Below are 17,158 nucleotides of genomic sequence, written 5' to 3'. Positions count from 1 at the left end.
GAGGTGTCAAGCACTTTTACAATTTAACCTTCACACAGCTTGTGGAACCAAACTTTTACAGGCCACAGATTCAGGCAGTAGTGCTAGGGTTAAACCATGCCAGACTTACCGGGTTCTGTAGGAGTGACAAGAAGTCAGGTTTGTGTTTTCTGAGCGCTGCCTCCAGGTCATGGTACGCCTCCGGTCTCTTCTTCCACACAGCGGCATCAACAGTGTTGTAAAGGTCTTTGTAAGGGCCCCACACTCTGGCCACTGGGGAAAGGCATATGAATAGAAAACTCAGTCAGGTAGAACTCATTTATCTGCCTGAGGTTTCATGTATCTGTCACTTTGGCAAACAGTGGGTTTGACTTTGAGAGACCTCTAGTGCAAAACCCCCAGGTATGTCCAGTTTAGATATGCAGGACTACATTATACTTGGGAACATTGCAATAGTAATCTCTTTAGACACACTTTTTTTCAGGGTGGCGGATATTTATATGTGATCTGACGGATTTATGTAATTAGATATTATAGAAGTGAGTCACAAGTTGATTAGTTTGATCTCCAGTTCTAAATTTTGTCCTCTTGATTTCAATTGAAGGAGCAAGGGCTCTTTGTTGAGTGTTGAAGATACGAGAGATCTACTAGTAAGGGGTCCAGGCATGTTTCTTGAGTGATTTGAATTTTGATTCCATACAAAAATACATAGGTTAAAGTAGAGTAGACTTATTTAAGGTTTGGACACATACATTGATGGTTTACAGTGATTATTTCTGTGCGCTCCAAATTATTCACCCATTTTCATTCAGTTTAGAACTGATTTAAAAAGCCTGATGATGGGTAGACCATGACTATATGTGTCAAAATACAACTTTGTGAAAGTTTAGATCAAGGAGGTTATTTTAAATTTATATACAGTAATTTTTTCACTTCGTTACACAGATCTCTAGTTCGTTGATTTGTGAAAAAGGTTACTAAAAAGTAAATTATCTAGATATCTCTAAGATGCTACACTTGGACAATTTGAATGACATTTGATGTAGATTGTCAGCAAGTTCAGGATGGTTTCACTTTCGCCCCCCTCCCCACTTGCACGAACATGTGCAACCGCAAACATAGAATTGTACGAATCTATCAACGATTTATTACAATCTAAGACCATAAATAGGCGCTGTGCATATAGTAAAAAGTATTTAAAGAGAGTTGTTAAGGTAAACCGATACAGGTTTTGTGAAAATCCCTGCTAAAGTCACGAAAATGTGCTTTTCTTACCTGAATTTACCGCCATCTTGGTGCCAATTACAATTTTTTCTATGCATCTATGTCGACTATTTCTATTGGCTACATTTTGATCGATTTAGTAAATTCAGCCAATCATATCGCGCGTAATGAAATCGTTGATCTGCGATGTGGCAGAGTTGCGCATGCGCTCGTAATCACGAAGCTGTCGATCCAAAATGGCGCTGTGACAAAAATTTGAAACGACGGATTTTCTGCAATATTGACCGAAAAACAGCGAATATCACCAACCTCTGTCAACGTAGACCGACGAATTTCACAAGCCCATTCTCCCCAGCACGCCACCGCCGTGGTTCAAGGAAAAGTCACCCCGGTTCTGTCTGAAAATTCGTGTCCGGAAGTGGAGATACCTGTGGCCCCAAGATGTCGTCCTTTGGTAGCAACAAGGGAGATGACCAACTCGAGTGTCCGCTGTGCATGGAGCCGCTGGAAATGGATGATGTCAACTTCTTCCCGTGCACGTGCGGCTACCAGATCTGCCGCTTCTGCTGGCATCGGATCCGCACGGACGAGAACGGGCTCTGCCCCGCCTGTAGGAAGGTAGGCGGGCCGACGTGTTACATGCCCCCCTCCCCACTCCCTCCCCCCGTTGCGGGCCCCTGGAATGTTGTGTGTCAATCGGTCCTCGCTGTTTTATATCACAATTAGTACACTTTAATCGAGTTAATAACCACTTCTCTAACCAAACTAGATTATATCCTCCACCCAGATCGTTCTGATCGCGTGTTTTTGGTTGTATTTTTGGGGTGCGAATGTCTGTTGTCTGGTCCATGCTTGCATCTCCAGGCGTTAGTGATGGGCTATAATTATGCTCGGAATCACGGCGAGGAATGCCCGGGTCGTGTCAAACATATCACAGTCACGGTGCACGGATGACACAGGACCGTGTGTGTGGGACACACTCCCCGCTATTGTGTCCCAGCACTTGCCCCAGAACTCAGACACAACTGAGTTAATAAACAAAATCCCAGAGTGGTGTATCAAGCCATCCTTAGATACTTGTACTTGACAGTGATCAGCTTTATCCGTATCTTCTTCATACGTCAAGCCGTATCATCATCATTTAGAGAAAAACTTACCACTGTTGTATTGTGTCCCACCACTTGCCCAGAAGTCAGACACAACTGGAGTTATTATTTACAAAATCCCAAAGTGGTGTATCAAGCCATCTCTACTGATTCTCTAGGTATCTGTGCTTGAAGATGATCAGTGTTATCCGTATCTTCGTCTTAAGTCTGTATCTTCTTCTTAAGTCAAGACGTATACCATCCTTTGGAGAAAAATCAAACAGTATTTAGTATTTTGTCATAACAGTTGGCTTAGAACTCGAAAGAACTGATATCGTTTTGTATCAAGCAGCCATTTTGTTTTATCTCTTGTCCATATTTGACAATCATTGGCTTTGCCAGTTTCCTGTCTACTAGTCAAGTGGTATAACCACCCTTTGGTGTAACTAACACGCTAACTTTGCAAACTCACTGAAAATTGCATGTCCCAACATTAGGGCTAGGCAGCTGGCTACAGACACAACAGCACACATATCACCATGCACATGCCGGCCACTCCCACCACATATCTGCTAGGATTTCCGTGGGTTCACGTTATTTTGATGCCGTCGTAAAATTACCATTTGGAATACCAGTAGTAAATTTCCTTTCTTAAGTTTTGAAGTCAGCTTTTGATTAATGATAGAAAAAAATGGTCTTCTTGCGATTCATACAGTTAAAGATTTCAGACATACTGTACCATTGCTATGATCCATGAACACTGGTTCTGTAATGCCCTACACTTACTAGATTTTCTTGATTTCTGGACAAGAATAAGGCAAAAGAAAAATATTGGTCTGAGAAGAAAATTTCATTTTGACTATGGTGTATTCTCTTTTTTAAAAACATCTCTTGTGTAAAAAAATATGAACTTTTCCCTCAGATACTCCTTATATTTTGTTCTTCCAGTTCAAAATTTACTCTCATCTGACAATGAATCAGATAATTTTGTGTGGCTTTAAATTAGGCAATTATAACTATTTTCAGCAATACTGTGATTTTTCAACAACCCATAGATTAGATAGAGTTGTATAATGCTGTTTGGTATGATCACTTTATCCTTAGACCTAACCCTACAATTTTGTTCCAACTACCCTACATTTCACAGTACCTTTTGTTGTAGTCAAACAATCAACAACAATGCCAGTTGACATGGTCTTTGTTCCTCTCATTTGTCAATCACCTCATTAGTATTATTCATTAATTAGGTGTGAAATGTGCGAGCTTGTTCATGCCCCCATGTGGGCCTATTTGTTTTTCTTTAATTTAATCCCACCTTCTATCACACTTTCTCCACCCTTACTAATATGGCTAAAAGGCTATTAGTATGGAAAATACGCTTCCAGTGTCGGAGAGGGTGTTTCCCGTTGCCAGGCAACGATTGAACATCCCGGCACTCTCACCTCAGATGAGGGGAAACGTATGAATTTGGTTGCCTGGCAACACGTCCGTGGCACTTTCCGGGGTACTTTCTTAGTGGGTGTAATAGTATAGCGGCGTAGTTATGGTAAGTGGAAAATTAGGATCGAGGAGATGATCAATTGGCATATACAACGCCTAATCATTGACCAAATAGCTGTTTGGGTTCATGTGCAGGATCTAAAAAAAAAATTATTTATGATCAGAACAAGAAGAGATCTATATTGGACTTGGTCATGGTAATCAAACCATAATGATACTGATATAATGATATCTAGTATTAGTAATCTGGTGACATCCTTTTATTTATAAATTATTACCTTGCATAAATGAGGCTATGATTTTTCATTTTTGTAAATCTCTATTTCAATCCACGCCCATAACAAGATTGGAAAAACAAAATTATAGTGATTTTTCTGGTAGGCCATGAAAATCGGTAAGTAATAAGTGATTGAATCAAGGAATTCTTAGTCTTAACCATTTTCTAGATGAAAATTAATTCACATGTGACTCCATGAAGTAGAGTAGATGTATATCTAAGCGAGATAGCATCCAAACAGCTGCACAAATTTTAAATTTCTACTGTGGAAGTCAGAACAGATCTGCAATAGGCAGTACGCCACTGATGTGACATCTGGGCTGGATAAATTGGTCCAGCCTTGGAAACGTTCCAGGGGGACAAATAAGATTCAGGATGTGTAGGGCTCAGTTTATCTGATGAACAGTTTTACTAGACTATAGGGGATTGTGTTGACTTCCCTGCTGCAAAGCCCTGTTATAGCCACTACAAATTCGGTGCCAAGAGGCTACAGTAGCAATGGGAAGGTTAATGTAAGATGCATATTTTGGACAAGTGAGAGTGGAATAGCCCAATCCCATCAAAACATAGAGATGCAAAAGAAAAACATGAAAATGCAAATATTTTACAGACATGCAGACCCTCCTTCATTGGTTGAACTGCTAATTGCCATTCTCTCATTGGTATAACTGCTACTTGTGATTGACAGTCAGGATCAGTCGATTGGAGCTTGCCAGAAGTTTTCATTGAGCAGATTTTTATTTTTTCAGATTTAATTTATTTCCAACCTTCTGCTTGCTGCCTTACCCCATAATCAATACGAATTTGGTATCAAAAAGGATATCTCAACACAGCGAAGGTTGAAGCATTCTATAGGTGTCTAATCAGTGTATGTAGAAAATAGTCTTACTGTAAATAAATGTAATGTAACAATGTGGAATTTTTACAGCTGTTTTGGAACATTAAATCCACACTGATTCAATGGTAAAGTTTCATATCATTTGAAATATGATGCTTTCCTTAGACTAAATTATAGTATGGTAATACTGGTATCTGTAATTCTGTCATAATAATAATATTTCTTAAGATATTCAGTACAGATGACAAATTCTCTAGTGAGTTTCCAAGTTTGATTTGACCAGTGTTTGCTGGTTTTAATATTTGCCAAAAACTAAGTTTCAATAGATTTCAATAAAAACACAATACGAGGGCCCAGTCATGTTTGGCAGTAATACTAATAGGGTTGCTAGTACAAGTCGTTGTTTACATGTATTACATAATGTCTGAAGACATTTGATGTAAACATTCATCAGAGACCATGATGAAATTTCTTGTGATTTTTTCCAGCATTTACTTTTGATACTTTTGTCATGACAAGCTAAACTTCTGATTCCTGATCAATAGATTTGAATAAAAACACATAAGATGCTATTTTTTGAAGGAACAGGCCAACAGGGTATAGCTCAAATCGTTGACTACCAAAATTTCTACTGATTTTGCAATTTTTTTTACTAGTGTCAACTTTTGATGTCATGAAAAGCTAAACTTCCGGTCCCTGAATAAAAATGCAATGTGGGGCACAAGCGATGTTTTCTTGGAATAGGGTTACTAGCACAAGTAATTGTTTACATGTAGGACACAATGTCCAATTCAGACAGGCTATATTGGGAAGGATATGTAGACTGACCCGAGGCTCAACTTGACCCCGTGACCTCCGCATATCTTGTGCCTGGGTGCCAAGTGGAAACAGTATTTTTCTAGTCGGTAGGGGCAAATATGGGGAGGGTTTGGTGATGGGGGAAAGAGAACAAGGCTTTTACTCATTTCGGTCACCATTTCAAGAATTACAGTAAGACAAAATGTAGTTGGAAAAGAATACAAGATCGCCCTCCACTTCTTTAAACTTTCACAATTTTATCAAAGAACATCTGTCTTTTCTTCTATATTGTTGTCTCTCCATATACATACAATGTATGTAGCCAGATATACACATATAGAGGTTCCATACTTTTTGGGTCTTTGTAAGTTTTAACTTATGATATGAACCTTATAACTAATACAAATTTGTTGCCAATAATTTACCTTAACGATCAATTTTATGTCAAGTCTATATCAGTATTTCGGTCTAGAGACTCTAGACTCATTCTTGTATAATTTGATTACAGAGCAAAGATTAACTGTACCATTATACATATTAAAGATAGGTAATCTTGATACATTAGAATATTGATATAATTTCCTTAGAATATTAATTAGAATGTAGAACATGCTGAAGGCTATAAGATCTATGCATGTGAGGCAAAAATGATTTGTACTGGATCATCAGTACTGTTAGATAAATGTAAAGACGAAAGATGTCTTAACTCTTTGCTTATAAGAATGTGTGGTATACTCAAGACAAGGCGATCAATTAAGTGACTCATATTTATTTACTATCTATGTATAATGTTTTATCTCCCACAGTGTCACCAGAGAAATAGTGAACACCATGAATTGACGCTGGCTTTACTGCTCTAAAACTTGTAGTCGTACTCTCAGGGAGAAACCTATGAATGATGAGTTATGAGTATGATATTATTTCTTATTGGTTACCATCATGGTTCTCACCAGAATTTTTTCACACCTTAGGGGTCATGTACAGGAGGCCAATTTTGCATTCATGATTGCAAGACAAAGACATGACCTTTAAAGTTCATAAGGCCTCTGAGATACTGTTTCCTGCATTTTGGGGCATAGATTTTGTGAAGATAAGTTTTTCCTTCATTACAAATATACAGCCCCATTATCAAGCCAAGTGTTAATTTTTCAAAAGATTTACAAATTGGCACTCATATATGCTGGTTGAAAAACAGAATAGGGGTCCAGATCATAGCATAAGGGGTCCAAATCAGTGTAGAGGGACCCTATGTTCAAACTATGCTAGCTAGAGCACATGCCTCCTACCTTGTTTGTCCTTTTGTAAAGACTTGAAGTTGACAATTTTTTGTTTTTCTCCTACAGCAATACCCTGAGGACCCTGCAGAGTTCAAGCCTCTGTCACAGGAGGAGCTCCAGAGGATAAAGAACGAGCGCAAACAGAAGGACCTGGCCAGGAAACAGAAGATCTCCGAGAGCAGGAAACACCTGGCCAACGTCAGGGTCGTGCAGAAGAATCTCGTCTTCGTGGTCGGGCTGTCACCAAGACTCGCAGATCCCGAGGTAAGGAGTCTTAGACTTTAAAGACTTGTGGTAAGGAGTCTTGTAGTAGGAGGTGCAGAAGAACCTCGTTTTCGTGGTCAGACTGTCACCAAGACTCGCAGATCCCAAGGTAAGGAGTCTTTAACTTTAAAGACTTGTGGTTAGGAGTCTTGTAGTAGGAGGTGCAGAAGAACCTCGTTTTCGTGGTCAGACTGTCACCAAGACTCGCAGATCCCGAGGTAAGGAGTCTTTAACTTGAAAGACATCTCCAAGACTCGCAGACCCCGAGGTAAGGAGTCTTCAACTTTAAAGACTTGTGGTAAGGAGTCTTGTAGTAGGAGGTGCAGAAGAACCTCGTTTTCGTGGTCAGACTGTCACCAAGACTCGCAGATCCCGAGGTAAGGAGTCTTTAACTTGAAAGACATCTCCAAGACTCGCAGACCCCGAGGTAAGGAGTCTTTAACTTTAAAGACTTGTGGTAAGGAGTCTTGTAGTAGGAGGTGCAGAAGAACCTCGTTTTTGTGGTCAGACTGTCACCAAGACTCGCAGATCCCGAGGTAAGGAGTCTTTAACTTTAAAGACATCTCCAAGACTCGCAGACCCCGAGGTAAGGAGTCTTTAACTTGAAAGACATCTCCAAGACTCGCAGACCCCGAGGTAAGTAGTCTTGAACTTTAAAGACATCTCCAAGACTCGCAGATCCCGAGGTAAGAAGTCTTAGACTTTAAAGACATCTCCAAGACTCGCAGATCCCGAGGTAAGGAGTCTTTAACTTTAAAGACATCTCCAAGACTCGCAGATCCCGAGGTAAGGAGTCTTAGACGTTAAAGACATCTCCAAGACTCGCAGACCCCGAGGTAAGGAGTCTTTAACTTTAAAGACATCTCCAAGACTTGCAGACCCAGAGGTAAGGTGTCTTAGACTTTAAAGACATCTCCAAGACTTGCAGACCTCAAGGTAAGGAGTCTTAGACTTTAAAGACATCTCCAAGACTCGCAGACCCCGAGGTAAGGAGTCTTGAACTTTGAAGACATCTCCAAGACTCGCAGACCCCGAGGTAAGAAGTCTTGGACTTGAAAGGCTTTTAAGGAGTCTTGAGGTAGGACTTGCTGAAAATTTGGTCTTTGTGGTGAGTCCGTCTTCAAGACTCGCAGACCCTAAAATAAGGAGTCTTAAACTTTTAAGTCTTGTGGTAAGGAGTTGTGCGGTAGGAAGTGCTTAAGAGTGAAGATCTGGTCTTCAAGACTCGCAGACCCTAAAATAAGGAGTCTTGAACTTTAAAGGCTTGTGGTAAGGAGTCTTGTGGTAGGAAATGCTGAAGATCTGGTATTTGTACTCAGAACGTCTCCAAGACTTGAAGACCCTGAGGTAAGGAGTCTTAAAACTTAACACTGTCTTCAAGATGTGCGGAACCCTGAAAAAAGTGTTAAAGGCTTGTGGGTCTTCATTTTTAAGACTGTCTCCAAGCTCACAGATCCAGAGGTACTGACTCGTAACCTTTAAGACTTGCAGTAAGGAGTCTTAAAATTTAAAGACCTGTTGTAGGCAGTCTTAGACTTTAAAGATTTGTTTAAAGAGTCTCAGACGTTAAAGAGTATCTTTGCACTCATAGACCAGGAGATATTGAGCCTTAAACTTGTGGTAGACTTTTGGTAAGGAATCTTAGGCATTGTGCTTTTCCTTGAATGTGCAAAATTGCTAGCTCGTTGTCAATCTGACATGAATATGATTTTATGGATATATATAAGATTGTGAATTTTTTGTCATGTTTAGTCGTAATACGGCCAGTCTATTTTACCAGAAGAATACTTAATTCGAATTAATTTTTGAATCTTGTACATGTATTTAGTTTGGCCAGTACATAGACTATGTGTCGAGATGTGTTTGAAATAATGACCAGTACATGTAGATACATGGGTGCTCTCCATGGAAGAGGTATGTGGTCACCGTAATGTGAGATGCTACGGAACATCAAGATATCTCCATGGAAACCTGACAACAAATCAATAGGAAACACAGCTTATGCATTGCTACTGTAAATTTATTTAAATTCGTTGTAAAGTCCGGAATCAATTCAGCCGCGGCTGCCATTTCTTGACTTGTATTATGCAATAAACCAATAAACCAGCTCCTAAATTCTTTGAAATGTGAATGCTAACTTCTTAACTGCTGTATATCTTGAAGCTTTTGCAGTGTTTTTTTTTACCACTGCAAATTTATATCCACTTTTCTTATGTATTACTACTTTAACATAATTGTTTTAGCCATGAATTTAAAGTTAAAGCACTACAAAAAACGCCATAATTAAATGAATAATGAAGTCACAGTGAAAGTAGATGAATTAAAAGTATGGAAGAGTTTTTGTGTAATCTGAATAATTATAATATTGATGTATATTTCCCTAGGTACTGAAGAAACACGAGTATTTTGGGAAGTTTGGGAAGATCCATAAAGTAGTCATCAACAACAACACATCATATGCAGGTGCTCAGGTAGGAGACTGATTTGATATTGCAAATTTCCAGAAACATATTTCTATGGATTTTGGTTCCATGAATTGAACTTGCCTTTTTTTGCTGGAAAGGATACACTAGTACTACACAAAAAAATTGTGTTTTACTAGAATATTATACTCCCGCTGTTTTGTAGATCAAAGATTTTATACTTGATAATCGTTCAATTTTTTTGTCTATAGCCTAGGGTCCTATTTGTTGCAAACATGTATTCTTGATTTATAAGAGAGCTTTTATTTAATGAATTTTCATGTATGAATGTATTATTACAATTAAAAAATGGTGCACACTAAATGTATCTATACCTAGACTTACTATTCTATTGAACCATCTGAAATTGTCTTCACTTCATTAACATATCTATTTAGAGTTTTGGTATAAAACCTAGTTCTGCCAGATCTTTCCTTAGTCACTGATGAAAAGAAAGACTGCGGATGCTGTATGAAACGTCAGACAGTTCAAAATTTTATCCAGTTGCTTAACTATTTTTGGCATACCTATACTAACATCTAAAGTCTGCAAAATGTAATTTCAGTAGCATAATGTATTTTACTGCTAAATAAATCACTTGTCAATTTTTTGTCCACAGGGTCCTAGTGCAAGTGCGTACGTCACGTTTGTCCGTTCGGAGGACGCGTTGCGGGCGATACAGACGGTCAACAACGCGCACGTGGACGGGAGAACGCTGAAGGCATCCCTGGGGACGACCAAGTACTGTAGCCACTTCCTGAAGGGAGCGCAGTGCCAGAAACCAGACTGTATGTACCTGCACGAGTTAGGGGACGAGGCCGCCAGTTTCACCAAAGAAGACATGCAGGTAATGTTAGGTCTTTAACCTCATCTGTGAATAACAGGATATCTTGGTGAGTTGTCTTCGGTATGATGTTTCTGATTTACAAAGAAGAAAAGCTGTTATAGACTATTTATGTGGCCCATAACCTTGAAGTGGGCTTCTAGTTTTGATTTTGCTACAATTGTGTGAAGAAAACACAACATAAAACACGATGGAATGCAAACTGAGGAAACTTTTGGCTCACACATGCACGCACAGACACACACACACACACACACTCACTCTCACGCACTCAATTTTTTTTTCTTACCTGACCTGAATCTTCATATTTAAATTTTGAGGGTTGTGGATCATGGTAGCTTCCAGCACCAGCCTCTTCCATCGTCTGCTATCCCTTTTTTAAAACATAAAAATTAATGTGGACGTTGCCCACAAAATGTTATGGTGGCCTTAGATATTGCAACCTGCTTGGATATTGTTAGTATTTTGAGGGTTCTAAAACTGTTTCTTTTTCTCCTGTTAACAGATGGGAAAACATCAAGAGTACGAGCAGAAGTTACTGGAGGATCTGTACAGGAGTCAGTCAGGACAGCTCGGTACAGCCACACCCGCCGCCACACCAGCAGTCGAGAAAAACAGATTAAATAACACAGAGAAAAGTAAATCTAACGCTACCGCCCTCCCCAGGAAAATATCCCCCTCCCCTCCCACAGTACAACCCACGAAAGGCGGGCCCACAAAAGATCCCTGGCCAACGTTACAACAGACCAACAAACCAAACGACAGAGTCATAGGCAGCAGTGCAAATGGGATAGGCGGGGGGCAGCAAGCAACCAATCAGAAACCTCCAGACATGCTCAGACTCCAGTCCGACGGCCAATCAAACGACCCGTTCCACAGCAACTCCAAAGAGATTTTACCCCCCTCCTCCTCCTCCCCCCTCACACCGCCCAAGCTGGGCAGCCCCACACAGAATTCTACACATTTCAAGAACCCTTTTGAAATCGGCGACCTCTCGCAGTCCTTGTTCTCTCACAACGACTTCCGCAGAATATCGGCGGTCCCTCCCCAGCCCCCGCAGGCCGTCGTGCCTCCGCACATCCCGCCCATCGAGCCGCCGGCCGACCAGCAAGGCCTCGGCCTCTCCAACGACAGTCTTCCCGTGGAGAGCTCGGACACGGATTGGCAGGCCGCGTTCGGGTTCGGAACGTCCAGCAAACAAGAGGACGACCTGGGATTTGACCCGTGGGACGAGTCCGCAAAGGCACTGGCGGATCTGATGGAGAAAGAGCTAAAGACGGAAGCCGGAGGCGGCAGGGACGAATTTTCCCGCAGCAGGGACCCGCAGCACCCGTCGATGCCAAACCATTTCCAGCAGCACTACAACAACCCGTCTCAGTTGCCCCCGGCAACCTCACAGCTCCCGCCCCGTTACCAGGCCAACCAGGCCCCGCCCTTCAACAGCATGGCGGGCTCCAGAATGCCGTTCATGGGAAACTTTGCTCCGGACGCTGCGGCGCAGAACAACGCGCCATGGATGCAGTATCCGCAACACGGCCTGCCCGGCTTCAACCCGGGCTTTTTCGATAACTTTGGGAACGTTAACGGACCCACGTTGGTAAGACCGCCGGGTTTCGGACTGTCGCGGGATAACGCTTCGATGAACTCGGACATTGATTCGAAAGACTGGCAGGAGGGATTGAGATCGTTGCTGCCGAACATTAACATCCACTTCGGTCCACCCATGCCGCCGCCGCACGGCAGTAACTCCCCACCCCCCCTTCCACCCCACCAACCACAGCACAACCTCCCACCCTCACATAAATGGCTGCCATCACAGTTGCAACGACAACCCCCGCCGCCCCCACCACAACAACCACCACCACAACAACAACAACAACAGTCGGTTTCACAGCAGCCTCCTTTTTGGTTACCCGACCCTGCCATCATCACGTGCACTCCAACCAACCCCTCCAACTCCGTAGAAAACAGCACGGGCTTGTCGGAAAGTCCTCCACACTGGATGAAGTCCCTACAAGCGCTCACGGAAATGGATTCGCCCACGACACCGCACACACCCTTCATGACACAACAACAACAACAACAACAACAGCAGCAGCAACAGCAGCAGCCGCCACCACACTTTCCCTTCAGAGGTCCCACATGGCCAACACAAGCCCCGCCGCCGGGATTCCAGCCACAGAACAGACCCCCAGCCAAGCCAACAGAAGTTCCACAGACAAGCTCCTTGGACTCACACTAACGACAGAACACTTGCCGTCCACACACACACCATTCTTCCTACCTACATCTGCATGATTTTCAGTTTTCGCTACCATGGAATGAATTCTACCGCGTCTCCGAGGAAGATAACACGAGCTTCATTTGCATGATGACCACGTTTCGCCGCCTTCAAGACCTGCATGTTTTGTCAGACTTATTGTTCCCTGGAAAAGAAAGATATGTGAACTGTTGTGGAAAAGAGAGAGAGAGAGTTTCAGAAGACTTTCAGCCAGTTTGTGGATGAAAAACATGTAACTTATCCAACCCGAGGACTGGACAAAACCTTTTCCCCAATGCTGCTTCTGTGTAATGTGGAAAAAAAACCAGCAACAAAGGAAATACTTGTTACAAAAAGTTGGGACTCTTCTTCTTTAGGTCTGTATGTAGTGCATTTCATCACTGTTCTGCTAGGGGGCAGAATCTTCAATTAACTGCGCATCTCTGTTTAAGTAGTTGACTACATTTCTGTGAATCGTGATTTCAAGACATTGTGAACTTGAACCTCTGCACCAATATGCTTTTTCTCCGAGGGATTTTATGATGTGCTCTGTACCTATACTGAGACATTAATACAGTGCTCACATTGCAATTTTGTCAGAAACAATAGATTGCCAAAAAAGGCCAGTAAGAAACATGATTCAGTTTGCCAAACATGTATTACAGGTTTGCGATAGCCAAACCTGTTGTGTTACCATTTTGCTTTCAAACAGAAGGAAATATACTCGTCCTATTTACATAAGCTGCAGATGAAGTCAAGAATTTCTAAAATTTGAATTTCAAATCTGTGCTTTTTAGATAACAGGAGCAAGCTACATTGAGAGATATTACTCTTTCTTTGTTTGATTGTGTACTGTTCAATTTTTCCCTTTCTGAATTTGATAGTCCCTCAACATTACCAAAAGCCATATGGGTGTCATGAGGTGCATGTTCGGTCATGAAAAACATGGTATTGTAGCTCCAATGTTACAGCACTCTATGCAAATATACTGTACCTTGTCTTAAGTCACCCTGTATATTCAAGATAAACAAATCTATGGAGTTTATTGTGGGTGGAGTTTTGAGGTTTTAGACAGTAATTTATGACAAATTGAAATAAACACCAGCATTAAGGACTGTGACAAGAAAAATCCGACAGGTGGAAATACTGCGACCTGTCTCGTTGGATAGGTACAGTGCGTAGAAGTATGATCCGGGAAGGGAACCAGGAAAGAGAAATCTCTATTTCGTTGAGAATAAAACCATCTAATGTATTGCCACAATTTATGACAGGAAATGGAGAGACTTGATAATCCTATGTCCATGAAGTGAGTGAAAGCTGTTGAACAGGTGAACACACAAAGTAAAAACTTAATGTTGGTCCCTATAAGATTTCTCAATGAATTTTGTATGGGTACTTACAAGCAAAGGTGTAGGAGTGAAGCCATTAGTTTTGAAACCCAGATATTTGGTCCCCAAATACTCCTGACTCAAACTCCACCCATACTACATCTCTATAGATACAATTGCTTATCTTGAGAACAAAGTCATGTATTTTTTTGTAACAAAAACTGGAACAGCGACACAGCTTTCAATACAATGTTTAACTCATGATTGGTCAATTTGCAGGAATTTTGGTGCTTGAAACTTTGTTTTAAAAGTCGCTTCTACGATATTTCAAAAGTTCTGTCCAGAAACTTACCTTGATTCTTTGTCAAGAACATTGATAGAATACCCCTCCCCCTTCTTGTAAGGAGTGCAATGGATTTCATACAGCATTATGTGATCGCTTTGATTTAAAAATTGACCAATCAGTTTCATGGAGTTGTGTTGCCACGGTAGCTGGTTTGGCCAATCAGAGTGCACTTTGATGTTGGTTGCCTTGACAACTTATTCTGATGACCAATCAAAGTACAACCTGAAGATCACCTGACAAGATGACATGGCAACATGAAAAGTACACTGCACAACAAGAGGACAAAGGATAAAAAAAGTTACAGGTTGAATCAAAAGTCTTTATTCCATTCAATTGAAAGACAATCCATGACTTGGTCTATGTTGAAATGTAGCTGCAGCTTTGATATTGATTGTGAGCATCTGTCTAGGTAACTAACAAACTACTATCTTAGCAAGGTTTGCCTATTTATTTTCTACTTTTCTAGTACATGTATATGTAATCACCTTGATTGTGACAGTCAATGTGAAATGTAGTAGTTTAGTATGCAGAACATTGCAGTGTGCACTCAATTCAAGGACCACAAGTGATGGGTCGCCTTTCCTCTAATATCCAGATTGCTAGGAACTTACCTACAAATCAAAGGCATCATTTGCAAGCTGAGAATATCGCCATGTCACATATATAGGCCTGGGTTTTGAGTGCACACTGTATGGTCAAGACTGGGAGTCCTCCGCAAGAGCAAGGGCACACGTACACCTGTTGGATAAGCCAACATTTTTCTATACCGGTAGTGGGCATCTCTTCTTTACTAGATCCAATGTAGTTACCTACCACTTGCACGTGGTGTGCGAAAAAGAAAAGAAAAACACTCGCTTCGTAGTCATTGTAGTGTTGAGACGAAGGCATATACTCTGATTTCATGCACAGCAGTATTTTAGTCACGCCTTCTAACTGCCGCATAGTGAAAAAAAAATGTTTGTGCAAAAATCGAAAAGAAAATTTTTTAAGAACCACTGTCATCCATTAGCAGTAATATCTCATGCTGTTCTACCACTCCATACCATACTGCTAAGGATTGTTATTTGTTTGTATCGTATACATAGAAAAAACAAAGTATGTATTTAATGTTACAATAACTATTATAGATATGAATGCGTTACTAGTCCAGGATTCCACTACATCGTTTAGAAGGAAACTGTATGTTGATAGTGTCCAGAGTGTGCTGTATAACTACTAGGTAACTTCCTTAATATTTAGGTGCCCTTGCCTTGCTTCAAAGGATTCTTAGTCTTACTGCATTCTTGAGATTCGTTCTTCATTCTTTGTACGCTTTAAGGTATACTCTTCTCTTGATCTTATTTCCAGGCAGCTGCCGCATGATTCAAGCCATGTCCCAAAAGGTTAATAGCAAAAAAACGGCAGAAAATGTCATAACAGAAGCTAAGAAGGTTCTTTCCTGTCCTTGGGTTGGATTGGGAAAAGGAATGACATGTAAGAAAGTATTGAGAATAAAAGACTTGTGAAACAGATGGTCACATATTATTTTAGTAGGGTGTGCGTTTGTGTGTGTGTGTGTGTGTTTGTGTGTATGGTTGGCAATGTAGTACATGTAGTAGCATACAAGGCGTCACACATTCACAACGTCTTTTTACTTGTAAATGAGGCATTAACAAACTCATATCTTCAAGCAACGTGCGAGAAAAATCGCACCAGAGCCACATGCCTGGTCCTACATGTTTGCCCTCAAGAAAGCTAAAGTAGAACAACAGACGGTCTCACAGCGCCATCTATCAATACTGGTTGGTATTGCAACACGTATTTCCGTACAGAACGTGTTGTGCAACCAATTATGTGGGCATTTTCGGCGCGTCTTTCCTCAAATTCAAACAGCTTGTGACGGTGAAGACAGCTCCAGCAACTCTGGTTGATCTACAGGAAGGAGCTGCTGCTAAGAATCTTTATTCATCAGAATATTCCTTCTTTGTGCCTTCCTGTTTTTCTCAAAGACCCATCGTTTACGTAAAGGCCTATTTGTTCAGTAGGGTGTTCAGTAGGGTGTGTGTGTATGTGTATATGGCTGCAGGCTGGCAATACAGCTATCAGTAGTATACAAGGCGTCACTCATTCTCAACTTCTTTTTACTTGCAAATGTATTGTTAAAAAACACATCTTCAAGCAACATTAGGGACCATACGATATTTAGCGGGGGGGGGGGGGAGGGGTGGTGCACTGGAAGTCCGGTCAAAAAAATTTTCCATGACCCTCCCCCCCATCTCAAAAAAAATTTCCATGACCCTCCCCCCCACCTCGAAAAATTTTACCATGACCCTCCCCCCACAGGTTTCATGTAAAAATGGTAGAAAAACGACCCCCATTTATAAAACAACTACTATATGGCCTATATGGACATCGGGCGTCCACTTGGGATAGCTGACGCATGCTATAAAACAAGAACCGCGGGAACCAGCGGTTGTCGGTACCAGAGGCGGCAGCAGAAAATCAAATTGTGTAGGGGGCAAGACAGTTGAGAACATTTTGAAATCGGGACCCTTTAAACTGCTATATGATGGACATATTTTGCTGGAAGAGTAAGCTAAGTTTAATCAAGGAGATATATAGACATCTCTATTGTAAAAAGAAATACAGCTTGATTTTTGGTGGGGCGACGCCCTCCGACATATTTTTCGCCTTGGG

The 17,158-nt window shown here is 41.2% G+C and overlaps 2 protein-coding genes across 2 annotated transcripts in view; one reads left to right on the top strand and one right to left on the bottom strand.

The window, feature by feature from the left end:
* Window positions 1–1,329, bottom strand: part of LOC136422081 (nuclear pore complex protein Nup205-like) — a 34,308-nt gene extending 32,979 nt beyond the window's left edge. Inside the window, exons 1-2 of the mRNA XM_066409720.1 lie at window positions 1,255–1,329; window positions 110–252 (exon numbers count right to left, since the gene is read on the bottom strand). Coding sequence (XP_066265817.1) covers window positions 110–252; window positions 1,255–1,270 — 159 coding nt within the window. The 5' untranslated portion in view covers window positions 1,271–1,329. The remainder of the gene's footprint in view (window positions 1–109; window positions 253–1,254) is intronic.
* A 75-nt stretch (window positions 1,330–1,404) lies between these two features.
* Window positions 1,405–15,993, top strand: LOC136422070 (CCR4-NOT transcription complex subunit 4-like). Its single transcript, XM_066409705.1, has 5 exons — window positions 1,405–1,821; window positions 7,045–7,242; window positions 9,627–9,713; window positions 10,324–10,551; window positions 11,054–15,993. Exons 1-5 carry the CDS (start codon window positions 1,645–1,647, stop codon window positions 12,788–12,790), a joined length of 2,427 nt encoding a protein of 808 aa, XP_066265802.1. The 5' UTR covers window positions 1,405–1,644; the 3' UTR covers window positions 12,791–15,993.
* The last annotated feature ends 1,165 nt before the right edge of the window (window positions 15,994–17,158 follow it).

This window comes from Branchiostoma lanceolatum, chromosome 16 (genome assembly GCF_035083965.1).
Source record: "Branchiostoma lanceolatum isolate klBraLanc5 chromosome 16, klBraLanc5.hap2, whole genome shotgun sequence".
Classification (NCBI taxonomy): Eukaryota; Metazoa; Chordata; class Leptocardii; order Amphioxiformes; family Branchiostomatidae; genus Branchiostoma; species Branchiostoma lanceolatum.
This window is presented reverse-complemented; position numbering and strand designations above follow the sequence as displayed.

Bases quoted from the DNA above. Each gene is read 5' to 3' on its own strand.
- LOC136422070 (XM_066409705.1), top strand. From the start codon at position 1,645: ATGTCGTCCTTTGGTAGCAACAAGGGAGATGACCAACTCGAGTGTCCG. The intron at 7,243-9,626 runs GTAAGGAGTCTT...ATATTTCCCTAG, and splicing joins CAAGACTCGCAGATCCCGAG to GTACTGAAGAAACACGAGTA. The intron at 9,714-10,323 runs GTAGGAGACTGA...TTTTGTCCACAG, and splicing joins CATCATATGCAGGTGCTCAG to GGTCCTAGTGCAAGTGCGTA.